Source organism: Equus asinus, chromosome 15 (genome assembly GCF_041296235.1).
Source record: "Equus asinus isolate D_3611 breed Donkey chromosome 15, EquAss-T2T_v2, whole genome shotgun sequence".
NCBI classification, from domain to species: Eukaryota; Metazoa; Chordata; class Mammalia; order Perissodactyla; family Equidae; genus Equus; species Equus asinus.
Genome location: NC_091804.1, coordinates 27,378,990 through 27,406,217, shown reverse-complemented (window position 1 = coordinate 27,406,217; position 27,228 = coordinate 27,378,990). Strand labels below are relative to the sequence as shown.

Below are 27,228 nucleotides of genomic sequence, written 5' to 3'. Positions count from 1 at the left end.
TATGTCCACACAATGGAATATTATTCAGCCATTAAAAGCAGCAAAGTATTAATACATGTTACAACTTGAAAAAACCTCAAAAACATTATGCTAAGTGAAGGAAACTGGACGCAAAACATCACATGTATGATTCTTTTTACATGATATATCCAGAATAGGTAAATCCATAGAAACAGGAAGCAGATTAGTGGTTACTAGGGGCTGGGGGCAGGAGAGAATGGTGAATAATTATTTGATGCATGGAGAGTATTTTTTGGAGTATTGAAAAAGTCTTGAAAGTAGAGAGAGCTGGCGGCTGCACAACATTGTGAGTACACTAAATGCCACTGAATTGTACAATTAAATGGTTCATTGTGAGCCAGGCTTTATTGCCTAGCAGTTAAAGTTGAGCAAGCTCCACTTTGGTGGCCTGGGTTTGATTCCCGGGCACGGAACCACACCACCCATCTGTCAGTAGCCATGCTGTGGTGGTGGCTCACATAGAAGAACTAGAAGGATGTACAATTAGAATATACAACTATGTGCTGGGGCTTTGAGGAGGAAAAAAAACAAAGAAAAGAAATGATTCATTGTATATTATGTGAATTTCATCTCAATAAAAAAGGCAGTTGCACAAAAATGCATATGATATGATTACATCTATTATGTTCAAAAACATACAAAAATAAGCATACAAATAAATGTGTATTATTTAGATATACATAGATGTGGTAAAAAGAAAAAGCTGAGGGAATGCTAAACACAAAATTCCCAATAGTGTTAGCATCTGGCAGGGAAGGAGCACCCAGGGTCTTCAATGGTATTAATGATATTCTATTCATTAATGTGGGTACATGGGTGTTTGTTTTCTTGTTATAATCTTTCATATGTATTTAATATTTAATAAAAATTTAAAGACAAATAATAAGAAAGGAAATCTTGTCATATGCTTAACATAGATTAACCTTGAGGATATTACACTAAGTAAAACAAACCAGACACGAAAAGACAAATACTGTATGCTTCCTCTTTAGAGTAGGCAAATTCATAGGAACAGGAAATCAATGGTGGTTTCCAGGGGCTGAGGGAGGGAGGAATATGGAGACTTATTGTGTAATGGGTACAGAGTTTGTTTTGCTGGACGAAAAAGTTCTGGAGATCTGTTTCACAACAATGTGAACATACTTAACACTAATGAACTGCACATTTAAAAATGGTTAAGATGGTAAATTTTATGTTATGTGATTTTTTACCACAATAAAACAATTATAGTAATCAGAATTTAATTTCACACATGTGGAAGATCTGCTGATGAGTTAAGATATGCATGAACTCACCAAAAAAGTTTCATGCTAAATAGTTTTCTAGCCATACTAGCCGTTGGTCAAAGACAGCAAAAACAAATATAAACAAGTGGGACTACCTCAAACTAAAAAGCTTCTGCACAGCAAAGGAAACAATCAACAAAATGAAAAGGCAACCTATGGGAGAATATATTTGCAAATCATATATCTGATAAGGGGTTAATATCTCAAATATGTAAAGAACTCATGTGACTCAATAGCATCAGAAAGGAACAATCTGATTGAGAAGTGGGCAGAGGAGCTGAACAGACATTTTTCCAAAGAAGACACATAAATGACCAACAGGTACATGCAAAGGTACTCAACATCATTAATCATCAGGATAATGCAAATCTAAACTACATTGAGATATCACCTCACACCTGTTAGAATGGCTATGATCAAGAAGATGAGATGAGATGTTGTTGGCAAGGAAGTGGAGAGAAGGGAGCCCTGTGCACTGTTGGTGGGAATGTGCAATCATTATGGAAAACAGTATGGAGGTTCCTCAAAGAATTAAAAATAGAACCACCATATTATCCGCCATATGATCCAGCAATTCCACTTCTGGGTATATATCTCTCTCGATATATCTTGAGGAAATGAAATCACTATCTCGAAGAGATATCTGCACTTCCACATTCATTGCAGCATTATTTACAATAGCCAAGACATGGAAACAGCCTAAGCGTCCATAATGGATGAATGTATAAAAAAATGTGATATATATTATTATTCAGCCATAAAAAAGAAGCCATGCCATTTGTGACAACATGGATGGAACTTGAGGACATTATGCTAAGTGAAATAAGTCAGACAGAGAAAGACAAATACTCCATGATCTCGTTTATTGGTGGAATCGAAGAAAACCAAATTCATAGAAACAGAGAACAGGTTGGTGGTTGCCAGAGGTGGCATGTAGAGGGTAGGGGAAATGGGTGAAGATGGTCAAACTTCCAGTTATAAGATAAATATGTCCTGGGGAGGTGATGGGCAGTATGGGGATTCTAGTTAACAATACTGTATTATATATTTGAAAGTTGCTAAGAGAGTAGATCTTAAAAGTTCTCAGCACAAGAAAAGAAATTTACAGCTATGTGAGGTGAGGGATGTTAACTAAACTTACGGTGGTAATCATTTCACAATATAGACAAATCATTATGTTCTACATAATGATTAAACCAATACAATGTTGTATGACAATTATATCTCAATAAAACTGAAAAAAAAGTCACTGAGAAAAAGAAAAGCAGAATATATTCATATACAAAGTGGTTTTAATCTTATAGACAAGTGTTAAGATTTTTTAAAGTAGCCTAATGTTTTTGAGGGAAAAGTAGGAAACTAATTATATTAGGAGACTGAAAAAACAACCCATTAGAATGCTTACTATTTTAGAAAAATGTAACAATATCCTCATCTGTTAAAAGCTTTATTATTTGGGGTCAGCCCCGTGGCCGAGTGGTTACGTTCATGCGCTCCGCTTCGGCAGCGCAGGGTTTCACTGGTTCAGATCCTGGGCGCGGACATGGCACTGCTCATCAGGCCATGCTGGGGCGGCATCCCACATGCCACAACTAGAAGGACCCACAACTGAAATATACAACTATATGCTGGGAGGATTTGGGGAGAAAAAGCAGAAAAGAAAAAAAGATTGGCAACAGTTGTTAGCTCAGGTGCCAATCTTAAAAAAAAAACAACCTTTATTATTTGATGACACTAACTCAATTGGACATTAAAAACAAACGTATCTTGGAGAAACAATTAGGAATCAGCTGGTAAGTTTGATCTTGTGTTTTGAACAAGAACTGACGTTGCGAATAGATTTAGGGTACGGTGAGTGTGGAAGCAGAGATAGTAAATACAGCCAAGACCGGCTGGATGTGAAGCACTGTTATCACGTTAAGGATGCTATTCCTGAGAAAACACAACGAGACCACACGTTCCAGGTTGTCGAGTACTTAGGTATCCGAGGTAATTTATTTCTGTTCAGTGTATGTGCACAGATCCTTGTGTACTATTTCCATGCCTAGTCTAAATAGACCCCCACATGCAATTCTCTTTCTCTTCCCCCAATCACCTGCTGTCTGTTGACACCCATGAAAATCTTGGGGTCCTTGTGTTAAACATGACAGAGACTCAATCATTATTTCATTACGTGCCTGAATACTTCATAGAATAGAGGCACTACCCCGTTCCTATCCATTTTGAATTTACAGGAACAAGAAACAAATTTCCTAGTCGAGAAAAAGTACTAGCAATTTGTAACTAGCTATATATGGCAGAAAAAGATTCTTGTTGTCATAATACTCACAATCAATAAAAAGATGAGAGAAAAAATAATTAGAGACAGAGATAGCCAGGCCAGTACACATTGTGATGAGAGAGAGAAAAATGCTTCTTTCCACTGGGGACAAACCCAAGATAGGTAGAGTCAGGGTCCTGCCTCCTCCTACAGGACCCCAAAATGGGTTCAATAGTTCTGCTTCCTACCCCATGGAAGCTAGAACATGGACATGTGACCTATGTGAGTTCAATCAATGGTTCTTTCATGAACTCTAGAACTTGATGTCCTGATGCAAAGGTGCAGAGTCAGTTAGAGACTATTCTCTATGGCTAGTCTGAACTGAGCAGGATGTCTGTATCCATTATTACCTTCATAACAGATCTCTCTTAAAATGGAGTGACTTCAAACAACAATTATTATTTATTGCAATTCTATGGATTGACAGGGCAGTTTTCCTATTGGTCTTACTCAAATTCACTTATGCTGCCACTGCTGGTAACTGGTGGCTTAGTTGAGGCTGACTGATTTAAGACGGCCTCACTTACACGTCTGGTCCTCAGCTGGGATGGCTGGAATTGCTGGGCAGCTAAGCCTCTCTCTCCATCTAATCTTTTATCCAGACTTCTTCATGTGATGGTGGAAGCATTACGAGAGAGTGAGAGTGGAAGCTGCAAGGCCTCTTAAGGTCAAGGCTATGAAGTCACATAGTGTCACCTGTGCAGCATTCTATTGTTCAGATCAAGTCATAAAATGACCACAGATTCAAGAAGTGGGGAGTGGCAGGCCCCATGGCCGAGTGATTAAGTTCGCACGCTCTGCTTCTGTGGCCCGGGGTTTTGCCAGTTTGGATCCTGGGTGTGGACATGGCACCACTCGTCAGGCCATGCTGAGGCAGCGTCCCAAATGGCACAACCAGAAGCACTCACAACTGGAATATACAACTATGTACTGGGGGGCTTTTGGGAGAAGAAGATGGTGAAAAAAAGATTAGCAACAGATGTTAGCTCAGGTGCCAATCTTTAGAAAAAAAAAAGAAGTGGGGAAATAGACTCTTCTTCCAAATGAAAGGAGCTGAAAAAAATTTGTGACCCTGTTTAAACAATCATAGTGTCCCACAGTGTCACGGGTCCAGTTGTGGTGGCAATAGTGGTGACATTCCAGGCTGGCCGTTCCTGGGGTGGTCTTTGGCTACATCTTGCCTCCTTTGGTTATAGCCTCAGCCTCGTTCTCTAGCTTTCATATCTATTCTTTAAATTGCTAGATATTTAACCAATGAGTTGTTTTTCTGCTTTAGTTTGCCGGAGTCTGTTCCTGTTTCTGAGACGAAGAATTTCAATTACTATGGTTAACAAGGATCAGAAATCATACTCTTGGGCTGGCCCTGTGGCCGAGTGGTTAAGTTTGTGTGCTCTGCTTCAGCGGCCCAGGGTTTTGTCGGTTTGGATCCTGGACACGGCACTGCTCATCAAGCCATGCTGAGGTGGTGTCCCACATGCCACAACTAGAAGGACCCACAACTAAAAATATACAACTATGTACCGGGGGGCTTTGGGGAGAAAAAAGAAAAAAATAAAATCTATTAAAAAAAAAAAGCTCAGATCTCAGTGAGACTAAGCTTTAAAAAAAAATCATACTCTTGTCAACAGCATGAAGACTAGAAGGTGATGGAACACGTCTTCAAGCTCTAGAGCTACTTTTTCAACTTAGACTCTTTTATATCCAGCCATACTATCAAGCCAAAGGGCAGTGTATTAACTTCCTAGGGCTGCCATAACAAACAACCGCTAACCAGGTAGCTTAAAACAACAGAAATTTACTTTCTCACAGTTCTGGAAGCAAGAAGTCCAAACTTCAGGTTGGTTTGTTCAGGAAGTTCTGAAGGAGAATCTGTTCCACGCCTTTCTCTTAGCTTCTGGTGGTTGATAGCAAGTCTTGCCATTTTTTTGCTTGTAGACACATCGTTCCAATCGCTGCCTCCATCTCCACGCGGCACTATCCCTTGTGTCTTCTGTTCCCAAATTTTCCTCATCTAATAAGAACACTAGTCATTGGATTAGGGCCCATCCTAATCCAGTATGACTTCATTTTAACTTGATTATATCTGCAAAGGCCCTATTTCCAAACGAGGTCACATTCACAGGTACCAGGGGTCAGGGCTTGAACATATTTTTGGGGGGACACAATTATACCCAGTATTGGCAGAGTAATGACTTTTCCAGATATGCAAGGATTCAGAAAGTTAATCTCCTATATACCCTTTCTTAGGAAATTATAGTGAACGATAAAAGCAAAATACTCCTAGTTCACTAACAGACTCTACAGGAAACAATGTTTATTTACTCACAGTAATGTAAATGCTGATAATAGACTTTTGACTTTCAGAATCAGCCTACAGTCCTCTGCCGTCCAATATGGTGGATGAGCATGTGAAATGTAGCTAGTGTAAGTGAGGGACTGAAATTTTAATTTATTTTAGTTAATCTAAATTTTAAAATGAACACAATTCAGTTATTGGAAATCTTTTAAGTATGCTTGTTATAACTTAGATATGTAAATCTACTTTTCAGGTGTTAAACTTTATAAAACCTATAGATCATGTATTTCTGATGAAAATTGTGTGTCCAAATTTATATATACTGTAAGGATAAAATACAATTTGGATTCAGAAGACTTAGTTTCAAAAAAAGAAGAATGCAAAATATCTCAATAATGTTTTTATATTGAATACATGTTGAAATGATAATATTTAGACATCCTGGGTTAACTATATTATTAAAATTAATTTCCTCTGTTTCCTTTTACTTTTTTTTAACTTTGGCTACTAAAAATTAGGTATGGGGCTCATGTATTTCTTTTGGATAGTGCTGCTATAAATGAAGCGTGTGAAACCTAATGGCACAACAGAATGCTTACACAACAGAATGTAAATGTTACCCTTGATTATGTAAAAGTTCAAAATTCCAATGTTGGGAAGTATAAGGGGAAAATAACCGACAAACAGAAGTGTACAGGCACAATATTCTCATCTTAGAGAACAGGGTTTCGAGAAACCTTGTCTTGAAGTGACAGAATGAGAGATAGAGGTTAGGGTACATTATGTAAAGTTACAAAGCGACCAAGTGGTTGTTACTGAACGTGATGATATGATCATATATAGCAGGTAGTCTACATATAACATCATGATATAGTGGTATAAGCATAATATTTAGAGATACGGAAGCAAATGCCAGAAGAACAGTTAGAAGGAGAGGCCTCAGGGTAAGGAGGAGTCGGGGAGAGCAGGAGACTGCTGCTCCCTGTTAAAAACCTTTCTGAACTATGTGGTTTTTTTGAAAAAACAATTTGCATGTATTTACCTTGGTAACAATTCTCAAAAAGAAAAGAAATTCAACCCTTTAAAAGTTTTAAGGTTTGAATATACCAAATATTCACTTTCATCAATATGATAAATTCTCTCTGACCCAGTAGGTGCCAAGTGGCCCTTCCCCTCACTGTCTCCTGCTCATCCACATCAGACTCCCAGAACATAGCTGCTCCCTCCTCGCCCTCCTGTCCTCTTGATGCTTGACTTCCAAGCGTCCCCTGTCAGCTGGGCTCCAGGCTAAATGCCTAAGTGAAAGAAGGGCCTTGTGGACAAGCCTATGTAGAGGAGGTCACAATATGGTCTCTGTGATGAGGTACCTGATATCACTGGGCTGGCCTGAAAGACCTCATTGGGCATCAATCTCCTCTGGGGGACCTCAGAACACAATAAGTGTCACCTCTCCTGTCCTTTCAGCCTCCAGCCCAGGATTTGGCAGAGTTCCTTGCAGTGGTTATCAGGTGGCTGGGGAGGCAAGAGGTGAGGTGTTGGGAGGAGATGTTGTGTGAAGGGTTGGGGGAGGAATGGAAGCCACCAGAACAGGGATGCTGGGAGTGTCTGTTGGCCCCAGCCCCTCCTCCTTCTCGGTACCAGGTGTCAGAGACAATCTACTGTTTGCAGGGGCACCATCGTTGGGGCCAGAGATGAGGGTTCGACGCTTGAAGTTGGGTCTGGTAGCTACCTTTATACTTACACTGTGGCTGGTGGCCTCCTTCCTGGGCCAGGAGTCCAGCCAGGATGACCTCCGCAAGAAGGCCAGCACACTCTCAAGTACTTGCCACTGCCGCAGAAAATCTTCTAGAAAGTGTGCCTGTTCATCTGAGATCTATGAATGCGTCCCTTGCCTCCACACACCTGGAGAGTCTGACTGGTTTGATGAACGCTTTGAAAAGGCCATGGAGCCTCTGCAGAGGTCAGAAGAGTCCATGTCATCTGATGCTCTGATACTGTGGTTGGTCAGTGCAGAATCTTTGTCTCTGTTTATTCCCTGCTCCCAACCCCAGGCCCTAGCCATCTCTTCCTTCACAGCCCCAGGCTCTAATCTTCTTCCACAGGTAGTGGGAGTCTGGGATAAGCCCCTAAATTCCTCCCTCATATGCTCCTATGAACTTCAGGGCATCCAGTCAGAGGAGTTTGAGAATCAGAAGCAGCAGCCAATTAAAACGTCTCCCGAACACCCAGTGGGCCGTGTGGGGCCCAGGTGCCGGACCTGTGCAGTGGTCGGAAACTCAAGGTTCCTGAGGGGCTCTGGCCTTGGCTTCAGAATTAACCAACATGACATCGTCCTCAGGTAGGTGCAGAGTAGGAGGTGGAGACCAGGAAGGTCAAGCCAAATCCTTCTCCTCCCCCAAATGTTCACTCTGCCCTCCTTTCCAGGATGAACCAGGCCCCTGTCCAAGGCTTTGAGAAGGACGTGGGGAACACGACCACCATGCGCATTATGTACCCCGAGATAGCCAGCACGCAGGATCCTGGCACCCAACTGCTCCTTCTTCCTTTGAATTCATCTGGTCTGAAGTGGTTCATGAAAGTACTGCAGGAACAGAATGTCATCTGGAAGCCAAAAAACCCTGGGTATGGTGGTGAGGGGGGCCAGTGTAGGGGATGACAGTGGGGACTCAGAGAGACACTTGCTGGATATTGGGGTACCCCGAGGGCTAACTAAGTCTGGGGGCTGCCATGTCAAATGACTCTCAAACTCCTCTACTCCTAATCCCTATTTAGATATCGGATGGTGCAGTTCCCTGGTGGAAGTACAGAGAGCAAAGACGAGGTGAGGGACCCAGGAAGGAAAAGGGGAAGAAGTAGGATGAGGGACAGACCTCAGGTCAGCACCCTCCTCCATTTTTCCTAGGTCTTCGTGATCAGCCTCACCTTCCTCCAGTATGTCCAGGATCACTGGCTGAGAAAACAGGATCAGTTTCCATCCTTGGGGTTCGTGGCTCTGTTGTATGCCTTGCACACCTGTGATCAGGTAAGACGTTTTCCGCAACTCATAGACCTTCATTCCTGTGCCACTAAAAATGTCTGTTTTCCCAGGGATTTCAGGTTAAGGCTTCAGTTTTCTGCCTGGCTTTCAAGACCTTGCATGATCTGACCCTTCCCCACCCCTCCTCTCTCCAAGACTCACACATTGGGCTTTTTGGCATACCACAATCACCTCATGCCTCATATATTCTCACACACTGTTCCCTCTGCCTGGAATGCCCTTTTCTTGTCTCCCTGTGGAATCCTCTCTCTCCCTCCAATATGATGAGGGGAAGCTAGTTGATGCTTTTTTTTTCTGGGCTCTGGGGTTACTCTGTGTGTTCAGAGTCTTTCTTCCCTAGAGAAGGTGAGCTCCATTCTCCTCTGAGCTCCAAGAGGAAGCCTGTCACACTAGATGTTAAGTGAGTGTTGAAGGAATGGTAGGTGGGCATGGAGGCAGGCCAGGATCCAACCTCTCCTACCCCATGGCCCTCTCCTGTCTTACCCCATCTCTTAGGTATCCTTGTTTGGTTTTGGGACAGACCAGCTCATGAGGTGGTCCCATTACTGGGATGATAAATATCAGTTCAAGAGCAAAATGCACAGTTTTGAAGATGAGCAACAGATCATCCTTAAGCTGCAATGTGAGGGGAAGGTTGTTATCTACAGCTGAGATAGTCCTCGGCCTGTCCAGACTACTGGAGGCCCCAGGAAGCTGACAGGTAGTCAAGGGGACGTTGGAGTGTCAAAGAGGCGCTGGGGCTTCAAGTGGACTTTGGATGGAGATCCCTCTGCTACTGAATAAAACCCTAGCTTATTTCTCTCATTGGATTCTTGGTGGCATTAGAGGGTTACATTCTATTCTAGTCTCAACAGCAAACATATCACCATGTGATTCCTATATATACTTACCTTACCAAAAAATAAAATTAAATGAAAGAGGGAAAGAAGCAAACTCTAAAGTTGAAATCAAATGAAAACAAATCAAATGGACCTACCTGCATATCAAACTGATAGCGTAACCACCAGAGAAAGAATTATTTCAAGTTCCTTTAGAACTCAATACACTGCATATCCTTTGTAGGATATATTCCGTAGACAGAAAGAACTACAAAGAAATTTTAAACTTCACTCAGAAGTTTATAATATTGGTATTATTTCTTAAAACTATAAAATAAATGTCCTAAATAAAGTAAATAAGTAATTATATTAGTATTATTAAGAACCAAATACAAAATCAGGCAGGTATAGTAAAAACCCTGTGGCATTAAATTCAAACTGGAAATATCATTATGAAATCTTTTGTTCTTTTTTGGTGAGGAAGATTGTCCCTGAGCTAACATCTGTGCCAATCTTCTTCTATTTTTTGTATGTGGGATGCTGCCACAGCATGGCTTGATGAGAGATGTGTAGGTCCACGCCTGGGATTGAACCTGTGAACCCCAGGCTGCCGAGGTGGAGTGCATGAACTCAACCACTATGCCACCAGGCCAGCCCCATGAACTCATTTTTTAAGTTATTTTTTATTGTGGTAAAATATACATAAAATTTACCATTTTAACCATTTTAAAGTGTATGTTCAGCAGCATTAAACATCCACATTGTTGTGTAACCATCACCACCTTGAATTCACTATTTTCAAAATACATTTTCTGCTCTGTCATCTGAACAGTTTAAAAGCCGTAACATCCTAGTAGCAATAATCAACCTTGGAACTCAGATTTCATTTTCTAAATACTTTTTCTCACTAAAAGATTCCAGTTCCAGACAAGAAAAGTAAAAGTAAAACCTGGACATCAGATTTGGAACAATTTGAGCATCAAAAATAGCAATTGTCGTGGTTGACTCACAGTGAATATATAAAAATCTTTGAGTAGATAATGATACTCAAAAAGAAATAAAAACAATTCATTGAAGGAGATTATTACATCAATGGGGGGAGCATTCATCCAGCGTTTTTGGGTAGAAACAGTAGTTCAAGGTAACCAAATAGCCTCAATCAATGGGGTTTTCAGTTGCTGGATATCCAAAACCCGTATCTACTACATTCTACCCTTTGGCTGCCCACAACCACACATGACCTAACAAAATGCAAATATCCCTCATTACAACCAAGAGCACATTTACCTGCCACCCCAAGGGCACTGACATGTACTGGGTGTCTGGCTTGGAGCCAGAGTCCAAGAATCCCAAAGGTATGGGCAGTGCAGCTACCCATTGCCATCTTGTTCCAGACACTGGACCCATTACAGCATCATTTAAACATATTATTATCTAGAGGAACAAAGTTACCCTCTACAAAAATAGAGCTTAAAAATTGGTTGCCCCTGGAGAGAGGTTGGAAAAGAATGGGGTGGGGAGCTGCTGCCTTCTTTTCTATTTAATTTTTTGACCATGTGCCTGCAATTGTTTCATTTTAAATAAATGAAAAGAAAATCTACCAAAAAAGAGTTGGGTTGGATATAAATTTACTTTTAACCACATTACAAAGTTTTTCCTGAGATTCTTTCCTTGAGAGGGGCCAAAAGTCTCTTCCTTGCGTCTCTCTGACTCATGCTTAACAATCCTGCACTGGGAATAGATGGCACTTCTCTCAGAGAGGGGCGCCCTTGCCCTTTTCATTCCTGTCCCCATCACACTTGATTTCCAAGACCTCCCTCACCAGCTGGACCCTGGGTCGAATGCCAAGGTGAAGGTGGTCTTGTCCACAAAACCTATATGCAGGAACTCACCATGTGACTTGTCTAGTGGGGTCCCTGATATAACTGGGCTGCCATGAAGGGCCCCCTTGGGCATCAACCCCTTCTCCTTCACAGAGGCCACAGGGTACACCAAGTGTTGCCCATCCCTCCTCTCAGCCTCCAGCAGAGCTACCTATAGAGCTTAGCAGGTGTCTGTGGAAGTGAGAGGTGAAGTGCTGGAAGGAGGTGTGGTGAGGAGGGCTGAAGAAGTGATGGAGGCTCCCAGGGCAGTGGGATGCGAGTGGAGTCTGTGATCATAGCTCCCTACTTTTCCCAGTGCTTGGTGTCTGAGTCAGCCTGCCACTTGGCTTGTCCATTGTCCCATGGGACAGGAATGAAGCCTTAATGGTGGGCTTTAGTTTTGGTGGCTGCCTTGATGATCACCTGTTGCTGATGTTTTGGCTCTTTGATCAGGAAGATCTAACCTGAATGGGCTAGCTGGTACAACTCCAAGAGCCTGCCATTGCTCCCAGGACCCGCAGGTGCACCCCTCGACTCCACACACCCAGTGTAGCCAATTGGCTTGGCAAACACTTTTAAAGGGCTCTCGAGCTCTATCTTCCTCCAAGGTGTTCTGTGACACTTTCCCTGGCCTCGTCATGAGTGGCCAGTCCTTCTGGGCATCCGGGTCATTCTGCGAGTGTTTGTCTGTGTCCAGGCTCTGTCTCCTCTGGTGAGCTCTTCCTTTTGGTGCTCATTGTGGAGCTTTGTGACACACAGGTTTAATGAGTATGTGCCAAATGAATGAAAAGCTGGATTAGGGACAGGGGGCAGCAACCAGACTATCTGATCTCATCCACAAGGTTTCTCTATTTGGGATTGGGCAGACAAGCTGAAGCCTCACATCTCATCTTCACCTCCATCAGGATCCAAGCAAACCCTCGTCTCAGCAGGGTAGAGGGAGTAAATGCCAGGGTCCCAGGGCCTTGAGACCCCACATTCTTGTTCTTCCTCTTAAGCCAGTGCCTACTATCTAAATGCTAGAAAATCTAACTCAATTCCAGCTGGCCAAGGAGGAACTATTCCAGCTGATCCCAGGCCACAGCCAGACTCTGAGACCCACCCATGCCAGTCCTGTGCTATACAGTGGAGAACTCGGAGAATGTGAAGTCTTCGGAGTACAGGATAATCATTGATGAGCACCACACTATGCTATGGTGGGGGCAGGAGGTGAAGATGGAGAGCAGTGCCAGGCTGTGAGCCCCAATGTCTTCCTGATTTCCTTTCCTATCTCTGCAGAATGAACTAGGCCCCACTGCCAGGCTCTGAGAACAACATGAGCCGTGGAACCTCCATGCACATAATGCACCTGAGAATGCCCACAACCTGGCAAGAACACCCACATGCTGCTGGTGTCGTCGAAGCCTCCAGATGTAGTGTAGGCTGCAATGGCCCTTTCATCAGATGATATGACTGGTGGAGGCCCTGGGCCTGGAGCAGATAGCCCTCAGCTTTTTGGTGTAAATGTTGACCTTGCCCTCACTCTGCAGTCTGTGATTGTACGCTCCCCGTTGCCCTCACCCCAACATATACCACCGGCTTTTCCTTCTCTACTTCATGCCAGGCAGCTCTTCCGCCTTCCAGCTGCTGCTGGTCCCATGTGGGGAAGCAATGGGCAAGTGTATTGAGGTTGCGATGTGGTGATCGTTGCTCCAACATGCAAAGCATGGAGGCTCATTGAGAGAACTGGGTGCCACACCCACCAGCCCCACACTCCCTGGGAACAAGAACATTGCCCAGACTCTGACTCAACTCTTGTCCCATTCTGCTCTCAGGACTTTTTGGCCTATACGAGCCTCTATCAAAGCAGACAAGGAGAAGGTTGGAGAGAGGGGAAAGTTTCCTGACAGAAGACCTCTGTGCTCGGCTCTGATCTTCTTTTCCCCCAGGTTCTGGTAATCAATCACAAAATCCTCAAGTATATCATGAGAACTAGGTGGTCAGGGACACTTCCCAACCACTGGGTTCACTGCTCTAGTTATGCCCTGTGGCATGTGACAAGAAGGAAAGGAAGCCCGGGCCTGATGCCCTTAGGAAAAATTGGATCCTGACTGGAAGACCCACACTCTTTCCTTCATCCTTTTCTACTTCAAGTATCTCTGAGTTTGGAGCTGATGAGAAGAGCAATTGACACAATTTCTGGTGGGACCCTCCATAGAGACAATCCTACTATTGGTCAAGGAAAGTGTACTTTAGAAAGTTGGAGCAGAAAATCATCCACAAGCTAGAGTGTGAGAGTAAGATCACAATCTACACTTGAACTGAAGGCTAACCCTGATCTGAATATCTGGTGGGGAGGGGAGATCTTACCCTGAGGTCTAGAGTCGGGGTTGGGGGGCTCTTGAGGTTTGGATGGGAGGGAAGAGCAAATAGAGACCGGTTTATTGCTGAAAGAAGACCTTACTTGGCAAATCTAAAATGCCTTTCTGGAATCTACTGGAAGCTTTCTCTCTCACTCCCAGAAGGTATGTGGGGCTTGAGGCCTTGGTTCATGAACTATAGCTATCTGGGCCTAGTCTAGTTCTGTGCGGTTCTGAACTGTAACTTTTTACTAAGCCTCTGTTGCTGAGTCCCATGCATGGGTTTTTGGAAAAAAGCTCCAGAAGTTGTGAACAGCCCCAGTTCTACGCTGTGTGGTGTGATGGGATATAATGGGGCCTAGTAAGTAGGTCTGGGTGAGTGGCGTGCTGCTCTCAAACCTCCACATTCTTAGCTGGGCCTTAGCTCCATCTCCAGGTTTAGGGAGGAGGAATTCTAGATTATGGTTGGAGGGCTAGAGGAAGGTCATGCTCAGCTTCTTTAAAGAAAACTGTTCTGGAGCCGGCCCCGTGGCCAAGTGGTTAAGTTCGCGTGTTCTGCTTCAGGGGCCCAGGGTTTCGCCGGTTTGGACCTTGGGTGCGGACATGGTACCGCTCATCAGGCCATGCTGAGGCGACATTCCACATGCCACAACTGCAAGGACCCACAACTAAAAATATACAACTATGTACCAGGGGGCTTTGGGGAGAAAAAGGAAAAATAAAATCTTTTTTTTTTTTTGAGGAAGATTAGCCCTGAGCTAACATCTGCTGCCAATCCTCCTCTTTTTGCTGAGGAAGGCTGGCCCTGAGCTCACATCCATGCCCATCTTCCTCTACTTTGTATGTGGGATGCCTACCACAGCGTATCATGCCAAGTGGTGCCATGTCCACAGCCGGGATCTGAACTGGTGAACCCCGGGCTGCCGAAGCAGAATGTGAGCACTTAACCGCAGGCCAGCCCCGGAAAGATAAAATCTTAAAAAAGAAAGAAAGAAAGAAAGAAAGCTGTTCTCTCTTAGGCTTTGAGGAAGTTGCCAACAATAGGTCTCAAGTCTGTGAACTGGGTTTGTCCAGACTGCCTCCACCATGGCCAGTCCATAAGTGACAAGTTCTGCCATAGTCCATCCTCCTTACTGGCCTTACACATGGGTGGACTACAGGGGACCAGAGTCAGTGCCAGCTGATATGCCCAGGAAAGGACACCGCAAGGACATTCACCCAGAACAGATGGGGAATGAGGTCAGATGGAGCTTCTAAACTCTAGAGACTGATTTTAGCAAAAGGTCAACTCAGCATTTTTGAAGCCCCAGAACTTGTTTTAAGTCAAGAACATTTGATGGTTCCTCATTACGCATGAGTTCAAATCTAGATCCCAAGGCCCTCCATAATCTCCCTCCCTACCCATTCAACCTCAGCCCCAACACACTCAGCCACAGGCAGACCAGTCTCCTCACCAGAATGCTTAGTGACCACTCCCAACTCCTCTCCATCCTTCAAGGGCCAGTTCATGCCTTTCTTCCTCAGTCCCTGGAATTTCTACAACACTTCTAGTCAGCACACAGAACTGTCTCTGACTTGCTGATGGGTGTCCATCTATTCTTGTCAATTGGACTCAAGCTCCCTGTGGACAGTGGCTTTGCCTTCTGTATCAGCTATAACTCTTCTCTGTCAGAATACAGGCAGATGACAAATTCATGCCACCTGATGGGAATCTTCAGCAAATTCTTCCTTAATAGATGCCCAGCTACACAAGTGGAGACAGGAGCAGAGAACAAATGCAAAGACCCAGAATTTATTGTTGAAGGGGAGGGTGAAAGAGAGGGCGTAGTGCTGGGATAACAAATTCGAGACTAGAGGCAGCAGATGCCCCTTGGCCAGGGCAAGGTATTCAGCGGGGTGACTCGGTAGGCTAGCAGGCAAGTGTAATTTGCCTCATTCCCTTGTCAGTTGGGGCCTTCCTCCAGCCTTGTAGGTTTCCTTCCCTCTTCCTAGGTATGCCGGTTGACCTGGGGCTCCCAGGTTGGGTAAGAGAGCCAGACCTTTCTTTTGGCAAACCTGTAGCTGTGTGGAGGAGCCACGACTCACTCCACAGCCAGCTGTCTGTCTGTGTGCTCCCAGGCTGGGCTGTATCCTGCCCTGTTTGAGGCTGCTACCTGGAGGTGGCTTGGGTAGCACTGGGGCCAGGGCTGGGGCATAGCAGGACTGGTCCTGGGGATGTCAGACTTTGAGTCAGGGACTCGTCCAGCTTGCGGGTCTCGGCCTCCAGGACAGTGGCCTCAGGGGCCTGGGCCACGGCAAGAAGGGAGTGGGAGAGGCTGTGGTGCAGGCCTGCTAGCTCACGGCTGGTCTGGACCGAGCGAGCGATGTAGTCTTGCTTCTGCTTTCTCTCCAAGGCCAGCTGGGCTCGCAGCAGGGCCACCTGGTGGGCGGGAAAACCAAGAGGGACGGAGTAATTGAGGGCCTTGAAGGTGCCCCTACTCTTCCTGCTCCGCTCCCACGGCTCTTGTGAGAACAGCATTTGAATCAACTACTATATCCACGAATCTCAGGATCAGGCTTTGTAGGGTTTGGGGGAAGGAGCCTTGGGAATCATAAAGAATCCAGTGATTCTCAACCCTGGCTGCACAGGAGACTCAAATAGGGAGCTTAAAAACAACACCAACAAAGCTATTTATCAACTTTATTGAGGGATAATTTACATGTAATAACATGTCCAGATTTTAAGTATACATTTTGATGAGTTTGATAATGTACATACCCATGTATAACCACTATCCCAATCAAGACACAGAATAGTCTAATCACTGCAGAAAATTCTATGGGGCCCCTTTTGGAAGCTTTTAAGAAATATTCTGACTTAATTAGACTGGAGTGAGGCCTGGGCATCAGCATTTTTTCAAAGCTCCCCAGGTGGTTCTAATGTGCAGCAGGGTAGAGAATCACGGATTAGTCCTCCCACTTCTCAGAAGGATATACTGAGACTACTAAGAGGTGACGTTACTGGGAGCTGAGGGCACGTCTGGGACTAGGATAAAGCAAGAGAGGCTCCCAGGGTGCAGAATTTAAGGAGGCGTTTCAGGTTGATAGTGCGCATTTCCTTAAATTCTACTCTCCAGGTGCCTCTCCTGTCTCGCCCTAGTGTGGGTCCTGTCTCAGGGATTGCTTTGTATGAATTCCAAGTATTAGCTTAGGTCTAGCTGTACAGTCAGGCCCTGCCAGTAGTGACTACTGATTTCTGAAACAGGCTCAGAAATAAAAATTCCACAGTTCTTATTACTCCTGGGCCTTAGAAGACAGGGTGAACCTTCAGGTGAGGCCTAAGAGGCAAGAAGGCCTGAGCGTGGCTGCTTGACCTGAGCTCTGGATCCTCATCCTGGTGCCAGGCTACTCCGCCTGGTGGGCTGGCAACAGTCCTGCCTGCAAGGGTGCATTTGAGGGTGGAGGAGGCCAGGATGCTTCTGCTTGCTTTAGTCTGTCGTCCTAGAATCTTCTGTCTGCTCCTCAGCCCTCTTCCTTTTCCTGTCCCTTGCTAAGTAGGAACCTGGAGAGCTGGGGCTGGGGCGTGGTTTCTTCCCCACTCCCACTGTAAGCATATGGGAGGCTGAGCTGGAACTGGGCTCTTCTTCCCTCCCGCGTGGACGAAAGTTCTCTGAGGCAGGAACTATTTTCCCTCCCTCTGCTGGAGGTGCACAAAGGCCAAGCACACAGCAGACACTAAAGCCTTGTTGCCTGAGTACAAGGGAGGGAAAAGCAGCTTAGAAAATGGATCTTTCCAGAACATACCTCTTTCTGCAGTTCAACCATGTGCTTGGCATCTGAGGAGCGCATCTGTCCTCCTCCTCCATCCTGTGGGAGACAAATGCCATTCCTCTTGGAACAGACCTTCCCACCCTAGGGGTTCCGCAGGCATTCTCAGCCAGCTCATCACAGTCCTGGGGGCCAGGGTCAGGGCTATTGGCCAGAAGTGCCTGAACTCTATAGGGCACCACAGCCCTGGGGCAGGGAGAGGCCCAGGAGGGCCCAAACCAGCCTGATGAGTGAAGCCCACAGAGACCTGACACCAAACGTCCACAGGGCTTGGACCGCACTGGCTTCTTTGAGGCGCCTTTTCATTGACAGAAGTACGCCACACTTCTGCTTTGTGCTAGCCCTGGCTGTGAGCTAAGGATGCAGAGACGGAGCAAATGAGTTCCTCAAAACGCAGGGCTGCTAGCCTTGACTCCACCCCTACCCACTGATGCTGGGTCTCCTTCCCGGGGTCAGGACAGACAGAGCTGTGCTGGGTGGGGCAGAACCCAGTCAGGAGGGGCTCTCTGGATTGGCTGTAGTGGCCGTCTCCCCCTGCAAGGTAGCCTGGGATATGCACCACAGAGGGCTGGGGTTGGGCTCTCCAGAGGCTGCAGTCAATGAAAAGAGGTAAACCTGCTGTGTGGGCGATGATGCTGTGGCTTCACTGATCTCTACGACCCCTGTCCGAGATGCACGCATGGAATCCCTCTTCAGCTTCCTCCGCTCTCGCTCCACCTGCCAAGATGGAAATGAGAAATCAGAGCTTGCCTTGGCCCTGGGCCGGGAGCAGAGCCGCCTTTCTCGAGAGGGGGCCAGTGCGTGTGTGGGTGTGAGTGTAAGGGACGGCAGCTGTGAGAAGCTAAGCTCCTGGGCTGAGGAGAGCACATGCTAGGGCAGCCCTGAGTGCAGAGAAGTGCTCCTGGGGCAGGAGAGGTAGGGCCAGCCTCGCAGGCCTTTGCAGCAAGGGTCAGCAAACATTTTCTGTAGTATTCGGGCTTTGTGGGCCATTCGATCTCAGTCACAACTATTCAACTCCACTAATGTGGCATGAAAGCAGCTGTAGACAATACATAAATGAATGCGCATGTCTGTGTTCCCATAAAATCCTGTTTTCAGAAAGAGGCAGCAGGCCAAATTTGGCCCTTGGGCTGCAGTTTACCAACCCTGCTCTGGGGGCTGCATGGGAAGTGGAGTTGCATGTCCATCAGACCCCAGAGGAGGGAGCCAAGGACAGCAGAAGCTACTTACCTGTTCCAAGGTGGTCCGCAGCTGGACATTGTGGCGCTGAAGCCTGCTCCGGTCAATCTCCAGCCGTGCCACTGCTTGCTGTAGGTATTCAAGCCTTTGTTCCCATAGCTGCTTCTCCTCCAGCCCAGGACTAGGCTCAGCCTCCACTCCTGAGACCTGTGGGGGAGACCTGTCAAGCTCACCTGGGCAGCCCTTTAGACAGGGGAGGAACAGATAAAGGGCAAAGGGACCAGTTTGTCATGTCTGGGCTTTAGGGACCAAATTTCCAAGGGAAAAGGACAAGCCCCCAGAGAGGAGGTCCCTCCTGGCCATCTGTTTCTACCAGGCCCCAGCTCACCTCTCCCAGTTGTACACCTGCCTCTCCTCTAGGACCCCGTTCGGCTCTGCTGGTCGGGCCTGGGCTATGGAGCCGCTCCTTCTCCAGAGCCCGTCTGGTGAGCTCCAACTCATCCTGGGGTGTCAAGGTATGAAGCAAAAATCACACCATGACAACCTCACATCCAGATCCACTCCCCCCTCCATCCTCATAAAAACCAGTTCCATTTTCTCATCAGGTTATAGTCTTATTTTTCCTCGCGCCTCTGAGCTATCCTAGTGCAGGACTTTCATTTTACAGATGGACAAAACAAAGGAGCAGAGAGGGATCTACCCAAGGTTACATGGTGGGCTAGGACTAAAACCTATCTCATTTTAGATCTCCTATGAGCTATGCCATAACTTGGAGCACAGAGGTGTCGTGGAAAGAGCATGGACACTGGAGTCATACAGAGCTCAGCATTATGTCACCACTTACCGGCTATATGATATTGGTCAAGACATGAGCTCTCTCCAAACCCCAATTTCCTCATTTGTAAAATGACTACATGCTCCCTGAAGCAGAGATCAAGCCTTTGGAGTTAAATCCCTTTAGGCTAGATTTTCCAGGCACCTTATGTTTCATAAATGACAACGGTCAAGAAGAGAGACAGATAAAGTGAGTGCACACGTGAGTGGAGGTCGTCTGGGCGAGAGGAAGAGCTTATTTGTAAAAACGCTGTGCTCCAAAGTCAGACTGCTTAAATCTAATCTACTTCTGCCATTTATTGGCCATATGACCCTGGACAAGTTAACCTCTCTGAATTACCATTCCTCAATATAACATGAAGATGATAAGAGTTCCTACTCTTCAGGCTTGTGGTGGAAGACAGTGAGGGTAACAGTGCCTGGCATGTAAAACACTTTAAAAAAAAAGGTACTACTGTGATGAAGGGCTGCCTCGAAAGGTGTGCTTGAGTGTTGGGGGACGCTGACCCGAGCTACCTCATTGAGTAAACACTGCTCAGCAAAACTCAGTAAGTTTGGACAAGGAGTGTCCTTCTGTCCAGCTACATACCTTACTTTTTCTGTGCCTGTAAGAACAGGTCGGGAAATAGGAAAGGAGTTCCACTTATTGAATGCTTTCTTCCTATTCACTTCATACCTACTATCTCATTTCATATTCAAAATGGCCCTGTGGAGCTGGTACTATCATTCCCTATTTGATTGATGAGAAAACCAAGGGTCATGGAAGGGAGGGCACTTACCTAGGGTCACACAGCTAATGAACTGTATTTCAAACCTGGGAACTTGACTCCAAAGTTCACAAATGTAACTGTTCTCTGCATATTACGCTTTAAAGAGAGCAGAGCATTGTGAGCTCCCAGAAGCAAGTCCCTGCTGGGCTACATGTCTGAGACAACCGATGGGGTTCTCCGGCACTCAGCCCAGGTCAAGGCACCAGGATGTAGTCAATTTCCTAGAAAAATGGGCTGGGTTCCTCTTGGCAAAAAAGACAATGTCTCTCTATGTCCAACAGTCAACCTAGCTTTCCTGACAGCCTACTCTATGCAAGCCTTGTGCTCAGTGCTGGGTGTATAGAGGTGACTAAGATAAGGCCCCTGACCTTGAGGTTAAACGTTATACCCTAAGGTCTACTTCCTTTCTCACTCAACATTCTACCTAAAGGAGCCTACTTATCCTAACTGCTGACAATTCCACAGTCTCTCTCTTTACCCTCAATCTCATCCTTTAATTCCAGATCACTTTATAGACCTGTCCACTGGAGAGCTCCCCTTGAATGTCCCACAGGTACTGCACTCCATTTCCAAGATGAACTCAGCATTCCACTCCTCTTCCCCAAACCTGCCTTTCTTCTCAGTGAGCAGAAACCTGGGGGTTTGATTTCTTTCTGTCCTTTTTTTACTCCCCCCATCTCTTAACCAATCAACTGCCAGAAGTCCTATGAACCTCTGGGTCTGCCCATGTGTCTCCATCCACACTTACTCTCTAGGTCACCATCTCTCCCCTGAAGTTTTATTACAGCCTCCTACTTGGTCTCCCCAAATCTACTGCTGTTCTACACAGCAGCCCGAGTGATCTTTCTGAACTGTATATCTGATCGTGTCACTCCCTTCTCCTAAACCCTTCATCCACTTCCCACCAGTCACCCAGGTCCTTAACATGACTTACAAGCCCTGAATGATGAGGTCTCTGCTGTCCTCTCGTCTCTTGACAACCACCCCTCTATGTCCCAAGCAGCCTGAACTCCCCACACAGACACTCCATGGTCTCTCTCCTCCTTTTTCCTCTCCCCCAGAAAGCTCCTCCTCCACCTGTCCTTGGCTAATTCCTTACTGGTCCCTTCAGATCTCACCTTAAATGCCACTCTTACCAGGAAGCCTTTTGGGACTCACCTCCAGGAAAGGCTGGGTGTCCCTCACTCAACTTCCCCACTATAATTAGTGCGGCACTAATTATAATTAGTTACTCATTCTAACTGCTTATCCACTAGACTGTGAGCTCTCTGAGGGCAGGGACTCTGGCTGTCTTATTCGTACCCCCTAGACTAGCACAGTGACCTGATTCCACTCATGTTGAGGTGCTCATGATCTCAGCTTTCTCACCCCATGAGGTGCCACAAGCCCAGGGTGTCAGGCAGCCCCTGAGCTCAGCTGGACAGGGCTAAGTCCCCTGGCCCTTACTACCCATGAAGGGACTCACCTGCAGCCTCTGCTGTTCTGAGTCCCGCTCCAGGACAGAGGCTTGTAGGAACATGGCTACCTCCTGCAGACTGCTGACAGTGGCCTTGCTCTGGGCCAAGGACAGTGCCAAGTCCTGAGCCTTCTCCCTCCACTCGATCTCCCTGGCCTCCGTCTGCCTCAGGGCTACTTGTAGTCGATCCAGCTCCTGCTGCAGCCTGGGCCCTAAAGAACCAAATTTTGTAGTGGGCTCCTCCACTGGGGACGCTTTGTGGCTGTGGAGTGAGTCCTTCAGACTCTTCTCTTGCTGAGCCTCCCTCAGCTCCAGGATCTCCTCTTCCTTTTGGGCTAGAATCAGTTGTAGCTCCCTTAGGCTCTCATGAAGGCCCCTTCTCTCTTCCTCTTCTCTCTCCTGCCCCGGATTCTGCTTCTCTTGGATCACATCATCCCCACCCCTCTGGGCCAAAGACTTCTCCAGCAGCTGCATTTGTTTCTTCTGATGTCTCAGCTCTTCATCCCTCTGGGCAAGTACCTGCTGGAGCTGCTGCAGAGCCTCCTGGTGTCGGAGATCGCGGTCCTTGATCTCATCTTCCTGCTTCCTCAGGGCCTCCTCCAGCTGCCGGGCTTGTGCCTGGCAGGAGTCCAGGGCAGCCTGCAAGGTGGCAGTGCTGGCCTCCAGGCTGCGGCTCAGTTCTGCCTGCCCAAGGAGATGCTGCTCTTTCTCCTGCAGGGCAGCCTGAGCCTTGCTGAGGGCCTCCTGCAGAGCCTCAGCCTGGCCCTGGGCAGCCTCCTCCCGATGCTGGGAGGACTGGCTATCTGCTCGCAGGGCGTCCAGCTCCTGGTCCCGTTCCTTGAGCATTGCCTCTGCCTGCAGCCAGTTGTCCTGCAGGGCCCTGGCCTCCTCCTCGTGCTTCTGTGCCTGCTCAGCACACTGCTGCTGGAGGGCCAGCAGAGCCTTCTCCTGCTCCTGAGACTCAGCCCTTAGGTCACCCAACACCTCCTCCAGGGCCTGTACCCGCTGTCCCTCCACTGCCAGCTCTTCCTGGAGCCTTCTCACATGGTCCTTGCAGTCCTCAAGCTCTCCCTGGCGCTGTTTTAGTGTCATATGGGCCTGCTCCAGAGCTCTCTGTAGTGTGCTTGTCTTTTCCTTCACATTCTCCTCCTGCCCCTGGGCCTGCCGCTGTTGGTGCTGCAGGGCCTCAAGCTCCTGGTCCCTCTGGGCCAGAGCCCTCTGGGCCTCTTCCAGCTGACCCTGAAGTGACTGCTTTTCCAGCTCCTCCTGTTCCCTGGCTTCCTGCAGGTGCTGCTGCAGGACCACTATCTCCTGCTCTCGCTGGGTCAGGAGTAGGCTGGTCTCCCCCACCTTCCTATGTAGACCCTGGAGCTGCTGCTCTAGCTGGTCCTGGTGCTCCTGAAGTTCCTGGATACGCTCCTGCTGGCATTCCACCTCCTTCTCCTTATCACGCAGGATCAGCTTCAGGTGCTCTAGGCTCCCGCGCTGTGCTTTACTCTGGCCCTTGCCTTCCTCTGCCCGCTCCTGTATCAGCTGTCTCTGAGAGGCCAGCTCCCGGCCTCGCTCTCTCAAGGACAGCTTGATCTGTTCCAGGTCCTCCTCTAGGATCTTGGTCTGCAGCGTCCGCTGATCTTCTAGGACCTGAATCCTCTCCTTCTGCAGCAGCATCTCCTGTTCCCTCCTCTCGAGGTCCTGAGTCAGATGCTCTTTCTGTCTCTGCAGTTCCTCAATCTGTTCTCGCTGGGACTTCACCTCTTGGTCCTTCTCCTGGAGCTCTCTTGCCAGAAGGGTGCTGTGGCTCTCAAGCTCATGGATCTGGCTGCTTCGCACCTGCAGCTCCTGGCTCCTTTCCTCTAGGTCCAGTGTAAGGTGGGTCAGAGCCACTTTCTGCATTTCCCTCTGGCCCTCTAGCTCCTCAATTGCCTTTTGCTGGCACTCCATTTTGTGATGATTTTCCTCTAGTTCCAGGGCCAGGCATTCCAGAGTAACCAACTGCTTCTTCAGATCCTGAATCTGTCCTTTCTGGGACTCAATCACCTGAGCCTTCTTCTCAAGTTCTAGAAGCTGATGCTCCAAGATGTTCCTCTGCGTCTCTCGATCCTTCTCGAGCTCTTTGATCTGCTCTCTCTGCACAGTCAGCTTCTGCTCTCGCTCTTGGACGGCCATGGGCAGATGCTCTAAAACAGACCTACACTTCTCTAGCTCCTGAATCTGTTCTTGTTGCAGATCCACCTCTTGGTTCCTCTTCTTTAGGTCCAGAGACAGCACTTCCAAAGCAGCTTTTTGCATTTCCCGTTGCGTCTCCAGTTCCTGGATTTTTCCCTGCAAAGTCTCCACCTCCCCTTCTCTCTCAGAGAGGGTGTGGGCCAGGATAGCCAAATTCTCCTGCAAAGCCTTCCCCTGAGCCACCTTCAGCTCGCCCTGCTCTTGCAGAGCCTGGGCTCTCTCACGCTCGTTCTCCACCTCCTCGTTTTTCAGTTTCAGGGCTGAGCGAGCAGTTCTCAGGTCTTCTTCCAGGACCCCGACAGCACTTGCCTGAGCCCTGGCTTCTGCAACAGATACTTGCAGATGTTCCACCTGGGCTGTCAGGTTCTCCTTTGCTGCCTGAAGTAACTCTCGCTCATTCTGGAAAACAAGATGCAACACCACTTTAGACTACACTTCCCTGATACTGTCACTCCAACATAGGTCCTTCCTTTCCTTACTCTGTGGCACCAGCATTGTCAAGGATTTGGGAAAAAAGAACTGATGTGTTCCACTTGAGCTGACACTGTAAAAGGACATCCCTACCACATCCCAGGGCTCTGCTCTGCCCAGAGGGGAAAGCCTAGTACAAATAAGTCATCCCAGACTCTTGTCCTTCAGGGCAAGGGACAAAAATCTCAACGTCAATTCAGAAAAAGTAACTGAAGGAGGATTCACTGGGGCCTTAATAACGACCCTCAGGAACGTAGGGACAGCCAGAGGAACTGAGACTTGCTGAAGGAAGCTGGGCACTACATATAGATGGGTGTGACCACAGGCTAAGGCGGGCCTGAGAGCTAGAGCCTGGGCCCTGAGGGACCACTCCTGAAGCAACCCCACCCAAAACCATACCACCTTACCTGGGCTTCTATTCCCTGCAGCTCTGCTCGCCGTAGGCGACTCTGTAAGGATGCCACAGTTTCATGCAGTTCCATCAGCTCAGATTCTAGGGAGCTCTGTTTTCTTTCCCACTTGGATTTCTCTTTGGAAAGAGGAGAGGTAGCGGAGCAAGGGCATGGTTGTGGGTGGAGGAAAAGAGGGATGCAGAGGCAGATGGAAGATGGGGAACAGAATCAAAGGGGAAGAAGGCAAGAAGGAGAGAATTACATCCAGTTCCATAGAGACATCACCCATCTGCCAGCTGCTCCCGCTTGTCTAGGCTCCCTGCTGCTTCCAGACTTGTGTCTGTATCGTCTGCCCTGCTCCAGCGCTGCCTGATAATCATCCCAACACTTCCTCATCCTGATCACATAGGATCCTCAACCCTAGGTTCCAGACAGGGCTGAGTTAGGTGACGTTGGAGGTCCTTTCCAGGCCTCAACTCTCTGATTGTGCAGAGGTTTCTAGAGAGCAGGGCTGCTCTGCGGGCTGCCCCCTATTTTTGCAAAATGCACCAGAACCCAGCTCTGTGTATAGTGTGGCTCTCGGGGAGCCCTCTGGAGGACTTTCAAGAGCAGCCCACTCCCCAGTTGTCTCCTTCTCTTCTGCAGGAGAGCCTAGAGCCTCAAGGCCTCCCCTCTCCTTTCCTTTCCTAGTAGTCACACCCTTTCTGGCCCTCGGCTGTGGCACAGGTACTTTGTCCCCAGATTCTCCCTTCTTGCTGTCTTCCAAACAAGCCCATCATCCTTCTGCTGTCAAAGGCTAATCATTTTGAGGACATAGTTGGAAGTGACAAAAATAAGTAATGTGGATAAATGACAAAAGATACTGAGTTTTATAATCTTCTCATAGTTTTGGTCCTGGGTTGCCAGTTTTTTAATCTGCAGACAAAATGGAAGCCTAGCTAGCAACTTTTCTCCACTCACCAAATCTGTCCCTCCTAATCCCTTCTTCCAGGAAGGCCCCCAAAGGCCATGAAAAGCAGAAAAATAGTTCCTAGGGGTCATCACCCCTTTGGAGATGCCTCTAGGTATCTTCTCAAAGTTGTGGGTAAGCAGTAAAGAGTTGCTCCTAGGCCTGTTCCTGCCCCTTCTGGGCTTCTTGCCTTGCCCCTCTCCTCCCTCCAAATCCCCAAGCTTGCCTTGAGCTTCTCACCTTCCTGGTTCTGGGAGAGCTGTCTCTGCAGATGCCGAAGCTCTGTGTGGACTTGGTTCTTCTCAGCTTCCGTATCAGTGAGACGCTGTTCCAGCTTCTGGGCCTGATCCCTCAGATCATCCTGGGGAAGAAAGGCCATGGTGAAATTCAAGGTCCTCATCTTGCACAAAGTTATCCCATTCCAGGGCCCAAGCGCTCTCCTCTCTCTTAGCTTCTTTTGGGGTCTGCCATCACGGACCTACTCCCAGATTGCTGGGTTATTTATCTGTGAATTTGTGTGCACTGTCTCCCCAAAGTGATGACAGACTCTGCTCCAACTGATTGGAGCCCAGAATCCCCTTTTAACCCGTCTGTGTCTTTTGAAACAGAAGTCCTGCTAAAGTCTTAGCCTGGGGTCACCTCTCCTCTCCTCAAACTCCTACTTCAAAGCTTAGCTCAAAGGTCACTTCTTCCTTCCTTCTGACTCTCCCTAAGTCAGAATGAATTGTCCCTTCCTCCTATTATCATCATTTGCATCCATTATTGATCCAATTAATTCTATCGGTTCTGCATTATCTTAGAACACATTTGGTTCCTCAGGCACATCACGAGCCTTCTTGAGGGCAGAGATCAGGTCTTCTCTTCTTTGTATTCTCAACTCAGAATGGCTGGTAAGTAGGTGGCACTCAGTTTTTATTGACTGATAGGTTCACTGTAGGGTGGAATTTGTGGGACATTTAGTTCAGTCTTAGGTCCAGAATGTTCCTATAAACGGCAACCTCAAATCTCAGTGGTCCCTAATTTGTTGATTTTTTCTTGGAGGTCTTGGCACCAAGAATAATTTATGGCCAGAGGAAAATGATGCAGAACAATATCGCACATCTGTACAGGGCTGTATAATTTACAGGGCTCCCTCAAGTCCTTCACTCATTTAATCCTCACAACC

The 27,228-nt window shown here is 47.2% G+C and overlaps 2 protein-coding genes across 11 annotated transcripts in view; one reads left to right on the top strand and one right to left on the bottom strand.

The window, feature by feature from the left end:
* The first annotated feature begins 7,614 nt into the window (after positions 1-7,614).
* Positions 7,615-9,611, top strand: LOC106837343 (CMP-N-acetylneuraminate-beta-galactosamide-alpha-2,3-sialyltransferase 1-like). The gene is made up of 5 exons (XM_070486359.1): positions 7,615-8,261; positions 8,348-8,545; positions 8,696-8,744; positions 8,826-8,945; positions 9,456-9,611. The coding sequence occupies exons 1-5, from the start codon at positions 7,615-7,617 to the stop codon at positions 9,609-9,611; spliced, it is 1,170 nt and encodes a 389-aa protein (XP_070342460.1).
* Positions 9,612-15,744: 6,133 nt separating this feature from the next.
* The window catches only part of CEP250 (centrosomal protein 250), a 43,154-nt gene continuing 31,670 nt past the window's right edge, over positions 15,745-27,228 (bottom strand). For all 10 annotated transcript variants that reach the window (XM_014850756.3, XM_044748021.2, XM_014850757.3 and 7 more), the window contains 8 exons: positions 26,304-26,424; positions 25,130-25,251; positions 22,035-24,650; positions 19,354-19,467; positions 19,017-19,172; positions 18,402-18,503; positions 17,763-17,825; positions 15,745-16,398 (listed from right to left, as the gene is read on the bottom strand). In XM_014850756.3, the coding sequence (XP_014706242.2) occupies positions 16,129-16,398; positions 17,763-17,825; positions 18,402-18,503; positions 19,017-19,172; positions 19,354-19,467; positions 22,035-24,650; positions 25,130-25,251; positions 26,304-26,424 (3,564 nt within the window). In that variant the 3' untranslated portion in view covers positions 15,745-16,128. The remainder of the gene's footprint in view (positions 16,399-17,762; positions 17,826-18,401; positions 18,504-19,016; positions 19,173-19,353; positions 19,468-22,034; positions 24,651-25,129; positions 25,252-26,303; positions 26,425-27,228) is intronic.